This window comes from Callithrix jacchus, chromosome 16 (assembly GCF_049354715.1).
Source record: "Callithrix jacchus isolate 240 chromosome 16, calJac240_pri, whole genome shotgun sequence".
In the NCBI taxonomy this organism is placed as follows: domain Eukaryota; kingdom Metazoa; phylum Chordata; class Mammalia; order Primates; family Cebidae; genus Callithrix; species Callithrix jacchus.
In genome coordinates this window covers 52,739,966-52,754,112 of record NC_133517.1, presented here as the reverse complement: position 1 = coordinate 52,754,112, position 14,147 = coordinate 52,739,966, and the positions used below count along the sequence as shown (strand labels likewise).

The 14,147-nt window shown below is 46.8% G+C and overlaps 2 protein-coding genes across 9 annotated transcripts in view; one reads left to right on the top strand and one right to left on the bottom strand.

The window, feature by feature from the left end:
• Nucleotides 1-4,627: 4,627 nt before the first annotated feature.
• Nucleotides 4,628-6,276, bottom strand: LOC128929857 (putative uncharacterized protein ZNF252P-AS1). Its single transcript, XM_054246431.2, is given in 2 exon segments — nucleotides 4,628-5,824; nucleotides 6,262-6,276. Coding segments are annotated over 2 exon segments (1,074 nt in total). The 3' UTR covers nucleotides 4,628-4,765.
• The window catches only part of ZNF16 (zinc finger protein 16), a 60,592-nt gene continuing 51,422 nt past the window's right edge, over nucleotides 4,978-14,147 (top strand). The window contains exons 1-2 of one of the 8 annotated variants that reach the window (XM_035276912.2): nucleotides 4,978-5,073; nucleotides 5,940-6,036. The gene's annotated coding sequence lies outside the window, so the exon portion shown is untranslated. The other 7 variants (XM_078352827.1, XM_035276915.3, XM_035276911.2 and 4 more) reach the window with 7 other exon arrangements.

The window sequence follows — 14,147 nt, the reverse complement described above, 5'->3', positions numbered from 1 at the left end:
GGGGAGGGCCGGCCACCTAGTCCACCTTCCGATACGCGTTTCCCCGACTCCCGAAGGCCAGGTCCGCCTCGTCCATTCGGCGCGTAGCCTGGCCCAGACTCTCAAGAGGCTTCCCCACAGGGCGGGGCTGGGGGTGGGCTAGAGGCAAGTGCCCTGCCCACGCTGTTGGAAGCAAAGGCCCGGGGGGATGTGGTGATAATTCCATAATTGCCCTGCACCAGGCAAACCCCAAATCTGTGCTGCGCGTTAGCGAACCTCTTCACAGCGCTTGTGGGCACCGGTTCCCACCTCATGGGGCTTCCATCCATTACGCACGTTTCTGAGCTCCTGCTTGGTGCACTAGATAATACGGCACCAGTTTTTGAGAAAAGAGAAGGCTTTATTATTTTGAGGTCGATGGCCAAGGAGACGGGAGGCACGGCTCAAATGTGTCTCCCACGTCTGGGCTTAGGTCAAACTTGTTGGGTTAGGAAGGATAGGTTGGCACGCAGAAGTGCTGGCAGGAAGGTTTCAATAGGAGGCTTTAAACTTGGCCATTTATGGTAAAGTGTGGAATGGCAGGTTTCAGCACCAGATCTTCCAGGATGATGGACCCTTCCTTTCTGAAAGCGTTCTGCCACTCAAGCTCCCGTCATGTTCCTGTCTTCTTGACTCTTCAGGGAGGAAACGTTGGTTCGGAGTTATGATTTTCCTCCTCTGTGTATGCCCAGGTCACATGACTTTCAGTTTTGGCCCTGCTATACCTCCTGTTACCAACAGAATAGGATCAGTTTAGGCCAGCCCTGTGGTTACACACAACTTGGTGTCACAGGCTTCCCATTGCTAAGGGGCTGTGAAGTTCAGGACCGAGGTAATTAAAATTCAGCTCTATTATTGGATTGTCCTGGATTGTTTTACCAGTTGACAGGGATCAAGCTCTGTCCCAGGAACCTTGACCTCAACAGAGAACTGTTGCTCCTAGGACCTTCACCTCAGACCTCAGTGCATCCTGGTTTTTGTTTTTTTTTTTCCCCTCCTCCACAACTTTTTTATTTAGCAAATGTTCATACATTCATAAAGGTTGAAAGAATAATGCAATGTATACCTGCATGCCCTTCACTTAGATTTAACAGCTGACATCCTTTCTAGCACTTCCCTTCTGTGTCTGTCACTGTCTTTGTGTTTGAACAGCACAGTGTTTATTGAGTGCTTGTGCTAAGCACTAAATGCTGGGGCTACATCAGTGAACAAGCAGCATGCCTAACCCATGCCTTCCTGGACCATACATGTGAATAGGGACAGCAGGCAATATGCAGAATAAATGTAAGAATGACCTAGTGTGTCCAGAGATAGTAACGGCTACAGAAGGTCTGGGCAGGTGCCAGTGTGTCTGCTGGTTCACCTGGGCTACATAAGGCAGCAGCTGCCGTATCTTACTCTGGCTCCTTCAGCTCCAAGACTAAAGGCTCCAGCTTCTCCTATAGGGCAGCACAGGGGTTTCAGCTCATCCTGGGCTCCAGCTTGAGGTCACAGACCCCAGCTTGTCCTTACTCTTAACATAGGTAATTTATGTATCTTTCATAAGTATACAGTTTTTTTTTTGAGACAGTTTCACTCTTGTTGCCCATGCAATGGCATGATTTTGGCTCACTGCAACCTCTGCCTCCCAGGTTCAAGCGATTTTCCTGCCTCAGCCTTCCAAGTAGCTGGGATTACAGGTGCCTGCCACCATGCCCAGCTACTTCTTGTGTTTTTAGTAGAGACAGGGTTTCACCATGTTGGCCAGGCTTATCTTGAACTGACTCAGGTGATCCACCCGCCTTGGCCTCCCAAAGTGCTGGGATTATAGGTGTGAGCCACTGTGCCCAGCCAAGTATACAATATAAACAACATGCACACAGACACATAGTCTCATAGTTGTTATGGCAAACATTAAGCTTCTACTACTGAGTCTAGGGTTACCACTGAGTACCCAGCCATCAGAGTCTGTGTGGGTGAGCAGGTCCCTCCTGCTACAAAACTGCTCCCATCTGGTTCCTGGAGAGGGCGATCTGTAAGATCTGACTTGAGAATACTTCATCTACTGTTTCTATGCGGTCATGGAATGGGGCACCTAGCTCTATGGGGAGCAAGGTAGCTGGGTTGAGGGTCTTTACAGTTTCTAAAGTTATGTGAGTTCTCACATAAGAACCCTTGGTACTGAGTCATTCTTGGGTCTGACAGACAGTGGTGTCCCCTTTGATCCATTAGGACCGAATGCTCACCCACACAGTCAGATGCTGCCCTAAAGTTAATCTGTCTGCTTCTCGTACTAACATAGCTGTGGCAGCTAGTCCCTTAAGGCAGGGAGGCCGTCCTTGTGCCACCACATCTAATTGTTTGGATAGAAAGGCCACCGGGCAGTGCCATGACCCTAGGACCCTGGTTAAGACTCTGATGGCTATTCCTTTCCACTTGTGAATATACAAATAGAAAGGCTTAGCCATGTCTGGTAGTCCTAGAGCTGGGGCCTCAGTTAAGGCTTGCTTTACCTGTTCAAATGTGTTCTCCTGCTCAATTCTGCAAAGGAAAGGCTCTTCCCCATACCTTTTGTGGTTCATATAACGGTGGCTTTGCTAAGAATGAGAAGAAACCCTATGAATGTAATGACTGTGAAAGAGCATTCTCTTTGGGATCAACCATTAAGAAGCCTCAGGGAACTACTACTGGTGAGCAACCCTACACACATGTAAAGAATGTGGAAAGGTGTTTGGTCAGCATCCAGCCTTTATTTGACATCTGGAGGTTCACACAGGGTAGAAATCTTATGAACATACTGGATGTGGAAAGCCCTCAGTAACAGTTCTACCCCCTTCACCATGGAAGAGCAGACTGATGAATGCAGTGTACAAATGTAGCAAAGACAATTTGCTAAAGGTCATTTAAACTACTGGACAGACTAGACCTTAGAGCAGTTCAGTTCCAGGATATAACTGTTGTGTGCTGTGACTGGAAAGTAAATTGTACTATACTATTTTTAGCTGGAAAACAGTAAATATTTTTCTGAAACATTAATCTGACCTTGCCTCTCCCTGCTTAAATCCTTTAATGGCTTCCCACATCCCATAGCAGCATTTCTCAAAGCTGCAAACAGCAGAGGTTAGTGCTCACTACATACCCCTAGTGAGTTTGAGATCAAGGGAGTAGGAAAGCAGGAAGAAAAGAAATAGCAGCCAACAGAGTTCGTGATAGGTGTTGTAAAGGCTGCTCTCAGAACAGACCCCACTGTCCTTAAAAGAAAAGGTTGGTTTGTGTCAATGGGCCAGAGTGGAACAGGCCCACTGAACAGGAGTATACCTGGAAGATCCCTGAGTCTTCTGCATGAGTTGCCACTAATGCCCACAATGTTTCTGAAAGAGAAGGCAGGTGATGGGTGTGGTGGTTCATGCCTGTAATCCCAGCACTTTGGGAGGCCGAGGTGGGTAGATTACGAGGTCAGGAGTTCAAGACCAGCCTGGTCAAGATGGTGAAACCCCATCTCTACTAAAGATACAAAAATTAGCCAGGCATGGTGGTGGGTGCCTGTAATCCCAGCTACCGGGGAAGCTGAGGCAGAGAACTGCTTAAACCCAGGAGGCAGAGGTTGCAGTGAGCCGAGATTGCACCACTGCACTCCAGTCTGGGCAACCATATGTGTTAGCTAACTGCCTTTATCCAAAGTTAAAATAAACCTCATATCTCTATGACAAGCAGGTAATTACAACTTGGACACAGCCACCTGCCAAACTTCCACAGAGACAGGGAGGGAGGGGAGCTATCTTCCTTGACCTTTATATTTCAAAAGAAATTGCTCCAAGGTCCTTAAAAAGGACATTTCTGGTTTGTAAAACTGCCAAGAGGCTTATTTAGCTTTTTAAAAAAATTTACATACATCTCAAGAGAGCAAAGAAAGATTTTCCTATTACAAAGTTTTCTAGAAGAAATGATCTAAATAAAGGGAGAGGAGTGTGTCTTCCCTTTGGCACCATGAAAAATTCGATTAAAAAAAAATATTTAGGGCCAGGTGTGGAGGCTGACAACTGTAATCCCAGCACTTCGGAGGCTGAGGCATGTGGATCACTTGAGCTCAAGAGTTCAAGACCAGCCTGGGCAACGTGGCAAAACACCATCTCTACCAAAAAAAAAACAATAACAACAAAAAAAAAAAAACCAGGCATGGCGGCGGGCACCTGTGGTCCCAGCTATTCTGGTAGCTGAGGTGGGAGGATTGCTTGAGCCCGGGAGTTGGATTGTAATTGCACTATTGCACTCCAGCTTGGGAGACGGAGCAAGACCCTGTCCTGCCCTCACCCCCGCCCCCAAAAAAATTAAAGTAAAAAAGGTACAATGTGGTGGCGCGTTGCCTGTAGTCCCAGGTACTTCGGGAGGCTGAGGCAGGAGGATCGCTTGAGCCCGGGATGTCGAGGTTGCAGCCTGGGCGTCAGAGCAAAACCGTGTCTCTAAAAAATAAGATACCCTATGGCTCTCCCTACAACTCCTTATTCTCTCTCTCTCTCTTTTTTTTCTAACGGAGTCTCACGTTTCGCTCTGTCGCTCAGGCTGGAGTGCAATGGCGTGATCTCGACTCAGTGCAACCTCTGCCTTCCGGTTCAAGTGATTCTCCTGCCTCAGGCTCCCGAGTAGCTGGGACTACAGGAGCACCACCACGCCCAGATAATTTTTTATATTTTTAGTAGAGACGGGGTTTCACTGTGTTATCCAGCATGGTCTCTTGATCTACCCGCCTGGGCCTCCCAAAGTGTTTGGATTACAGGCGTGAGCCACCACGCCCGGCCTCATTCCCTGATGTCTTAATGCTCCCACTGTCCCGCTGACGACAGGCTGCTTTCCTTTCGATTTTGCTAAGTCCTCCCTCCTGGCCCGTGCTCCTCACCGGCCCGCGTGGTACCCGGCCTCTCCCCTCCCTCTGCTTCACCCCCGCCCGCCGCCCGTTCCGCACGCGCATCTCGGCAAGCGGTTGGTTCTCGAATTCCATCTCCACCGGAACAGGTCTGAAATCGTCCTGTACCTCGGCTTCCTCATTTGAGCCATGGCAGCAGCCTTCTCGAGAGGGAGGTAAGATCAAAAGACTACAAGTGAGAAGCGCTAGGTGCACAGTGGGCGCGAGCTGTATTCTGAGCTTCGTTACTACTTGGAGGTGAGGGGAAAGGCGCCCGAGAGAGGGGGACAGTGCGCGGTGAGACGTCCTAGGTCAGGAAAGGCCGGGCCCAGAGTCCAGGGAACAGCTTCCGGCCGAGGAGCGTCCGCAGGGATGCTCGTTGTTGGGTCCCTTCCTTCCTTTGCCGCTGCACGCAGCCGGCGACACCTCTGCGCCTGCGCCGTCCTACCCGGCGATTCCGCCGGAGGGCTTGTACCGACGCACCAGGAAAGAACAGAACTGCGGGAGCACAGAGTACTCTGAGCCGCCTAGAGCGGACTCACGAAACCTGTAATTTGATTGATTGGTGAGCTGAAGGGCGGGGCGGAAGTTCAGATTAGGCATTTCAGATCCACTGGGTTTGGGTTTCTGCGGCACGGGATTTAGCGTTTTTGCTCCTTCCCTTCCCGCAGTCGAGCTGAGTGAGTCCCGAGCGAGGGCGCCTGGTGCGGAGGTGCCAAAGCAGCGCTGGGGCGGGCAGGGACGGTGCCGGGGCTCAGGGGCTGAAGGACGCACGCCGCGGCCTAAGTGACCCGTGGAGGACGCGCGGAGGCCGGCCGCGGGGAGCGCCCGCTTTGTGTTGACCGAGGGGCGGGCAGGGCGAGGGTGGTGTGAGGCACCAGCGGAGGCGGCGGAGTGTGCAGGTCCGCGGGCTGTAGTCCACCCTCCCTAAGCAACACTGAGGCAGGGAAGCCAGATGGATAAAAAGGGGCTCACAGAGGAAGGGAGTTTTGGAAATGTCAGGGGATGAGCTGAATTGTGCTTTTTTTTTTTTTTTTTCCAGAAGAGAGAAAAGTGCATTTCATCTATCGAGAATGGATTGATTGAAAGGGAGCTGTGGTGTGAAGGAGCCTCTGTTGAGGGGGAAGGAGAGGGAACAGGCAAGAGATGATGCTGGAACAAGCCCAACACTCAGTTATTCAGCAGGCACTTCGTAAATGCTGAATTACTGATTAAGACAATTAAGAATTAGTACTGTTTGCAGTTTGCTAATACTGTGCTGAGCATTTTATACATATTCTCATTTAACTCTCAAAATAGTCACTTAAGGTAAGGAGTAGTGTCAGTCTTATTTTACGGTCTGTGGAAAAACTCAAGTCACTTACCTGACACCTGTGCATTAGTAAGTGGTGGATCCAAGGTTAGAGCTCAGCTTTATTCGAGTCCAGAGCCCATGTGCCTCACAGCAGTGCTACATGAGTCTAGGAGTGAAGGCAGAGTACATTAAAAGGTACCACTTGTGATTCACGAAGGGCATAAGCATCAGGGGTCAGTCAAAGGCAATCCATGTCTGAGGACTGGAAGGCTGCCTCTGACCAAGGTGTGCCTCAGCTGGAAACTATGAAGACATCAATAAGCTTAGGTTTAGTGCCCAGTCAGAAAAGCTGGCCAACAGAGGCTTAAATGATGAAGATGAGACAGACGGCGTTTGTTCCAGAGTTTGTTATGAAATGCCGGGGCTCTCAAATGTGTCTCCAAGGTTCTCTTATCTTTCCTTTGTGGTCACTCCAGACAGGGGTGTTTCCCCTTACTTCCTCTTAACATCTTGGTGACGAGAACTGGGCCTTGTGGTCACCAGGGCTGAGGGAATAGGGCACATTTCCTCCTGAACTAAACTGAGGAATTTGTTTATCTGCAGAGGGCTGTGGGGAGGTTTATGCAGAGGACAAATGGGAAGGCCTTTCTGAGAATGACACATGTCAGTACTAAAATAAACCAGATCTGATTTGGATGTCAGCAGTGTACTGACAGTTTTCGGTATGTACCCAGCCAGCCCAAACTCTTACCTGAATTTTCAACTTGTATTTCCAAATGCCCTAATTTTCCATTTATAAATCTAATAGTTATCTTAAACATTACATATACAAGACAGCTTTTACATTTAATACTTCTGCAGTCTTACTCTTCTGAGCATATGGAAATTTCATCATTTCAGTTGCTCAGGTCAAAAATCTTGGTGTCTCATCCTACATGAAATTCCTAGGCAAATCCTATTGATTGCACCTTTGAAATGTATCCATAATCTGACTGCTTTTTGTCACTTCTGTCACCACTAGTCTGGTCCAAGGCATTCATCTGTAGCTGGATTGTTGCTAGAACCTTCTGACTGGTTTCCTGTTTTTGCTCCTCACCCCCATGCCATAGTCTGTTCAAAACACCCTCAAAGTAACAACTGTAGAAACCACATCTGAGGTCATAGCACTGTACCCAGACCTTCCAGGCACTTCCCATCCATTCAGAATAAAAGCCATACATAGCCCTATGGCACACAAGGTACCCACCCCAGAGGGTAACCACCCCTTTCACCCTCCCCGACTCTGTTTCAGCCCCCCTGGCTTCCTTGCCCTTCCTTGAACACATTAGGTGTGCTTGCACCTCAGAACCTTTGCACTTATGCTTCCTCTGCCTGGGATGTCCCTCCCTGATATCCACGTGGTGTCTGCCCTCATTCCACCCAGATCTCCGATTTGTTGTTACTTGATCAGAGGTGTCTCCCTGGCCATCCTTTGTAAAATATCTTCTACTACCAGTTGCTACCTTCATGCTGCTTCATTCATTCTTTGTATCCTTTCTTGTCACCTGACATCACCTGGGCATTGTGTTTGTGGGTCACACATATGTGTCAACTTCTCTATTTGCTCATTCACTGCCTTAGCACAAGAGCCTGGTCTGCTGTTCTCAGCTGTTTGCCCTCTGCCCAGGACCTTATATGTGGACCTGGGAAATGCAGTCCATTATCTCTCCTGGCCAAGTCCACTGCCAGGGTCCTGGCTTTCACATGGTAGCCTTGGGATGCTGTCATACCAGGGACCTCAGAAAGGCCTCTCTTGAGACATGGAGAGGCATGGCGGGGAAGTGGGGCGGGGATATGGTCTCAGAGGCCACTGGCTGCTTAGTTTATCCACCTTTCCTGGGGTGTTCAGGCAACTCACAATTGGGTCTCTGCTACCACAGAAGGTCTGGGCTTAGAAGTCTCAGAGCAGCTGTGGGGAGCAGAAGGTTGTTCAGGCTCCATCACCCTCCTCTCCCTGTGGCTCTGCCCACCACCTCAGGACAAGCTCAGAGACCTGGTGATGGCTGTCAAACAGCTCCTTCCTGGTGGGCTCCAGGTGAATGGTACTTATGGAGACTCTTCCATGTTACCTCAGCCTTTTCTCTGCAGGAGTCTCTCTGAGGGGCTAGTCCCAGAGGGTAGTAGACAGCTTCCTGTCTCCACCAATGTCCTCAGTTCCTGAATTGAAGGCCCTGAAACATGCTTCTCACTGTGTTTTCCTGTTCCTGGACCAGGTACAGTAGAGGTCAGGATTGGGGCACACCAAGATGAGCCAATATAGTGTCTGCCTTAGAGAGCTAACTTTAGTGAGAAAGACAGGTACATGTTCCCAGAGGAATTTTACCAGTCCTGAGCCTAGTGCCTTCTCCCTCCAGATCCTGACCTGAGCGCTGCAGCAAGGTCTTGTCATTCCACATCATGGTTTCCTTTGAGGATGTGGCCAAGATCTTCTCCCAGGAGGAGTGGGACTGTCTGATCCCTGCTCAGAGGGGCCTCTACAGGGATGTGATACTGGAGACCTATGGGAACCTAGTCTCACTAGGCAAGTTCCCTCCCTGGGGCTCAGCTCCTGGGCTTCCTGCTCAAACAATCTTGAGGCTCAAGCTTGGGGCTCAAAGCCTCCTCACTCCCTGCGCCCAAAGACCAGACATCTTGACCCTGGTACCATGCAGGTCTTGTCTGCACAGATAAGGAGCCAGGTGGTACTGGGACCCTCCCTGATTTGTTTTTGTTTTTGATAAGCAGTGTCTCACTCTTTTGCCCATCCTGGAGTGCAGTGGCAGGATCATAGCTCACCGTTACCTTGACGTCTGTGGTTGAAGAGATCCTTCCACCTCAGCCTCTCAAGTACCTGGGACTACAGTGGTGGGCCACCATACGTGTCTTATTTTATTTTATTTTTTAAAGACAGAGTCTCTCTATGTTGCCCAGGTTGATCTCGAACTCCTAGCCTTAAGGAATCCTCCCGCCTTGGCCTCCCAAAGTTTTGGAATTCCAGGCATGAGACAGCATGCCCGGTCAACCCTCCCTGATTTATGGAAGGAGAATATTATTCACTATACATCTAGGACATTTCTATCTCCTTGCATAAAGATAAATGCATTAAATATTAATATAAATATATATAATTATAAATTATAATTTATAATTTGTAAATTGATTATAAATTAAAAATAAATTAATCTTTATGCATCTTGAAGATCGGTGGTAGGATGCACAGTTTATAAATGAACCTGAGGCTAACAAATACTGTCACTTTCTTAGGTTTACACAGCCTTCTGGTGGCAGATCTGGGATTTGGATCTGTTCAGTATCAGAGCCCTGCTTTCCTTTCACTGGAATGTGCTCTTCCCTTTATCCCTTCTGTTGGGCATCAACACCTACTATGAGTCATCTTCCATGATGTGTTCGGGCCCCAACTCTGTCCTATCTATGCCCCTCGTCCCCCCGAAAAAGCTGGTTTTGACATTTCTTCAGCTCAGGCAGAGGCCTGTGTCTTTCTCCACTGTTAGAGACCAGGTATTAGGGAAGGTCACAACCAGCACACATACTCAGACCGCAGGTACATCTTGCCCTCTACCTGGGATGAATTTTCAGGTCTTGCTTCCCTTCTCTGGAGCAGGACTTCAAGCTTCCAAACCTGATGTTATCTCCAGGCTGGAGTAGGGGGACGATCCATGGACCTCACACACCCTGAGAACGCAGTGGAGCTGGAGCTGGAGGCACAAGAGAGAAGGCGAGTGTGCCCCCACTGTCTGCTTCTGTGATAGGTGCTTCAGCTTTACTCACAAATCCCTTCTTTGCAAGCTCCAGACAAATTTCTTGTTATCCTCAGGCCTTTGCTTTCCTCCATTTTTTTTCTATCAAAATTTTCCTATTTTCTTGCTGTTACTTGCCTCTGTTATCTGTCCATCAGTAGGTTTGCGTTTTATTTACTCTAGAAGATGTTCTTTCAGCCATAAAAAAAAAAGAGCTCAGGTGTCCTTCCCTGGCAGCTGGCTCCCAGTCCCTTCATTTGCATGTCACCCACTCCTTAGGCTGTTTGGGAAAAACGCTAACTACATTTTTCCTCTTCTCTGACACCATAACAACAATCAACAAAGATTTCATGACCAAATATATGGAGAGTTTTTCCCATGCACCAAGCAGCTCTAATTCAATTCAATTCTGGTGCTCTCTTCTTGGAGATAGCCTCAAATTCCTCAGGCTGAGGGCTCAGTCTCTGAGACTCCCCTCAAGATGCTAGTTATTAAGTGTGGGCTTTCCAAACTTCTGATCAACTGGATTCAAGTTGGGGTTCCCATGACCCTCACTTTGGGTTCTATTAATTTGCTGAAGCAGCTCACAAAACTCAGGGAGACACTTAGATTTACCGGTTTAGGTTGGGTGTGATGGCTCATGCTTGTAATCCCAGCACTTTGGGAGGCTAGGCAGATCACTTGAGGTCAGGAGTTTGAGACCAGCCTGGCCAATATGGTGAAACCCCATCTCTATCAAAAAATACAAAAATTAGCCAGGCATGGTGGTGTGCATCTGTAGTCCTAGCTACTTCGGAGGATGAGGCACGAGAATCGTTTGAACACAGGAGGCAGAGGTTGCAATGAACTGAAATCACGCCACTGCTCTCCAGCCTGGGTGACAGAGTGAGACCATGTCTCAGAAAAAAAGATTTGCTAATTTATTATAAAGGATAAAGACAAAGAAATGTGTAGGCTGAGGTATGGGGGAAGGGCTGTGGAGCTTTCATGCCCTCACTGGGTGCATCATCCTCTAGAAACCTATGCATTTAGCTATCAGCTCTCCGAACCCTGTCCTCTTAGGTTTCTATAGAGGCCTTATTATGTTGGTATGATTGATTAAACCATTGGTCATGGTGATCAACTTAATCTTCAGCTCTGGTCCCCTTCTCTGAGTTTGGGACATTGGGGCTGAGAATCCCAACCCTCTAATCATGCCTTGGTCTTACCAGTAACCAGCTTCATCCTAATACTGTCAGTCAGCATAAGCCTGTGAAAAGACAGCAGTTTGGAGATTACAAGGATTTTAGGAGTTGTATGCCAGGACATGGGGATGAAGACCAAATATATATTTTGTAATATATATTACAGCAACCCCACAGGGCTTGCTGGCCAGCTCTGCATCGCTGCTTGGAGATAGCAGTTGGAGAGATGTTCTCTTCCAAGTTTCTCATTCCTGCTGTTATTCACTCAGAGCATCCCAGCCTGATTCTGGGTCTTAGGGAAACAGATGAACTAGAAGGGGTTGCTTCCTGTGTAGTGGGAGACCTGGGCATGTAAACACTAAGCAGAGCAGAGTCCTGGTGCTTCGTGCTGCCACACAGCTAATGTTGGTCATTTGTGCTTGATGCAGGCCTGGCACTGTGCTGTCACAGTAAATTTATGAAATCTGTCAACATCTCTGCATGATTAGTACCCAGGAAATTGAGGCACAGAGAGGTTAAATTCATATAGCCGGCAAGGAACAGGACAGGGTTGGGTCCCTGGCAGATTGGTCTCAGCCCCATATTTTTATTTATCTTCTTTAAAGGACAGCTTTATTAAGGTGTAAGTGACATATAATATGTTAACAAGTATTTAAAGTATATGATTTTATATCTTCTGACATATGTTTACATATGTGAAACCATTGCCACATTCTAGAGCAAACATATCCATCACCCCCAAAAGTTTTCTCCTTCTTCATAATCTTTCACTCCTTCCCAACTTTCTCACTTCTTCCCACTTCTATCTTAAAGCAATTACTGATTTGCTTTCTGTCACTATAAATTATATTTTCTAGAGTTTTATGTGAATGGAATCACTGAGCATGTATTCTTTCTGGTCTGGCTTCTTATACTCAACATAATTGTTTTAAGATATGTTTATGTCGTATACAAATAATTCATTGCTTTTTATTTCTGAATAATATTCTATTGTTTGAATATACTACAGTTTGTTCATACTCTGTTAACAGACATTTGAGTTGCTTTTGTTTTGTGGTTAATACACATAAAGCTGCTGTGAACATTGCCTTCCACTTACTTTGTACCTCCCTAAGGTGTTGTGAGTTGTCAGGAATGGTTATTATTCTTGCCCTTGACCCACAGGTGCAGTCATTTGTCCAGCATTAAGGCCAGGATTGGTTGCTTACCAGGGCTGCTGAATAGCTATCTTCATGGCACTTCCCATTCTTACTCTCTTACACTGGAATCACCATCTGTTTAATTCCCTATCTAGATATGTATTTATTCATTTATTCCTTGTTTTGCTGAAGTACACAGTCAAATACGTTGAGCCCTTTTGTGTCTGAATATGACTTTATTCTACCCTCATGTTTCTGAGTCCTTATGTATGAAATGTTTTATAAACTTCATATAAGTTGAATTATTTTATTCAGTCTGACAGTCATTTTTTTTAGAGTGTGTGCAGTAAAGGGTTAACTTAGCAGGGCTGCACTGCCCACATCCTGTATATTCCAGAGGTCTTTAGGACTAGCTCCTTGACCAGCTCCTTGGAGGTAATCTCTAAGCTGTTGGAATATTCTGCCTGATAAGGGTATTTGAGGGTACCTGGGGCCTTGGGTTTATGCTAACAATGTGATTTAAAGTGAATGCTTATTTCTGTTTGCCTGGGTTCCTGGGCCACAGTGTATCAGATTGACCCCTGAGGGGAGCCGTCAGGGTACCCGGGTGCCCCAAGTCTATGTACTAACCATTAATAAAAACCCTGGATACTAAAGCTCAGGTGAACTTCCTGGTCACCAACATTTGCATATGTTGTCACACATGGTGGCTGGAAGAATTAAGGTCTGTCCAGGTGGTCCTACTGGAGGAGGATACCTGGAAGTTCACACTTGGCCTCTCCTGGACCCTGTGTGGCATTTTCCTTTGCTGATTTTTAATTGTTTCCTGTTGTCCTAATAAACTGTGTAATTATGAGTATAAGAGCTTTTCTGAGTTCTGTGAGTCCTGGTAAATAATTGAACATGAGGATGGATTTGGGTACTCCTCACAGAGCGCTTTGTCTGTCTAAATGTAACACAGTTATTGGTAAAGTTGAGATTAAGTCTGCCGTCTTGCTAATTGTTTTCCGTGTGTCTCATCTATTCATTCTTTTTTCGTATACTTCTTATAATCTTTTGAATAAGTCAAACTTTATATGTAATTTTTATGTTTCTTCTCCATTAGCTTTTTAGTTGTACATTCTTTTTAAAATGATTACTCTAATGATTAAATATGTCTCTTTGATTTACTGCGGTCTACCTTAATATATATATGTTTTTTTATTGGATTTTAGGTTTTGGGGTACATGAGCAGAGCATGCAAGACAGTTGCATAGGAACACACATGGCAGTGTGCTTTTCTTTCCTTCTCCCCTTCACCCACATTTGGCATTTCTCCCCAGGCTATCCCTCCCCGCCTCCCCCTCCCACTGGCCCTCCCCTTTTCCCCCCAATAGACCCCAGTGTTTAGTACTCCCCTTTCTGTGTCCCTGTGTTCTCATTTTTCATCACCCGCCTATGAGTGAGAATATGTGGTGTTTCATTTTCTGTTCTTGAGTCAGTTTGCTGACGATGACGTTCTCCAGATTCATCCATGTCCCTACAAACGACACAAACTCATCATTTCTGATTTCTGCATAATATTCCATGGTGTATATGTGCCACATTTTTCCAATCCAGTCTATTATCAATGGTCATTTTGGTTGACTCCAGGTCTTTGCTATTGTAAACAGTGCTGCAATGAACATTCGTATATGTGTGTCCTTATAGTAGAACGATTGATAGTCTTTTGGATATATACCCAGTAATGGGATTGCTAGGTCAAATGGAATTTCTATTTCTAAGGCCTTGAGGAATCGCCACACTGTCTTCCACAATGGTTGAACTAATTTACACTCCCACCAACAGTGTAAAAGTGTTCCTTTTTCTCCACATCCT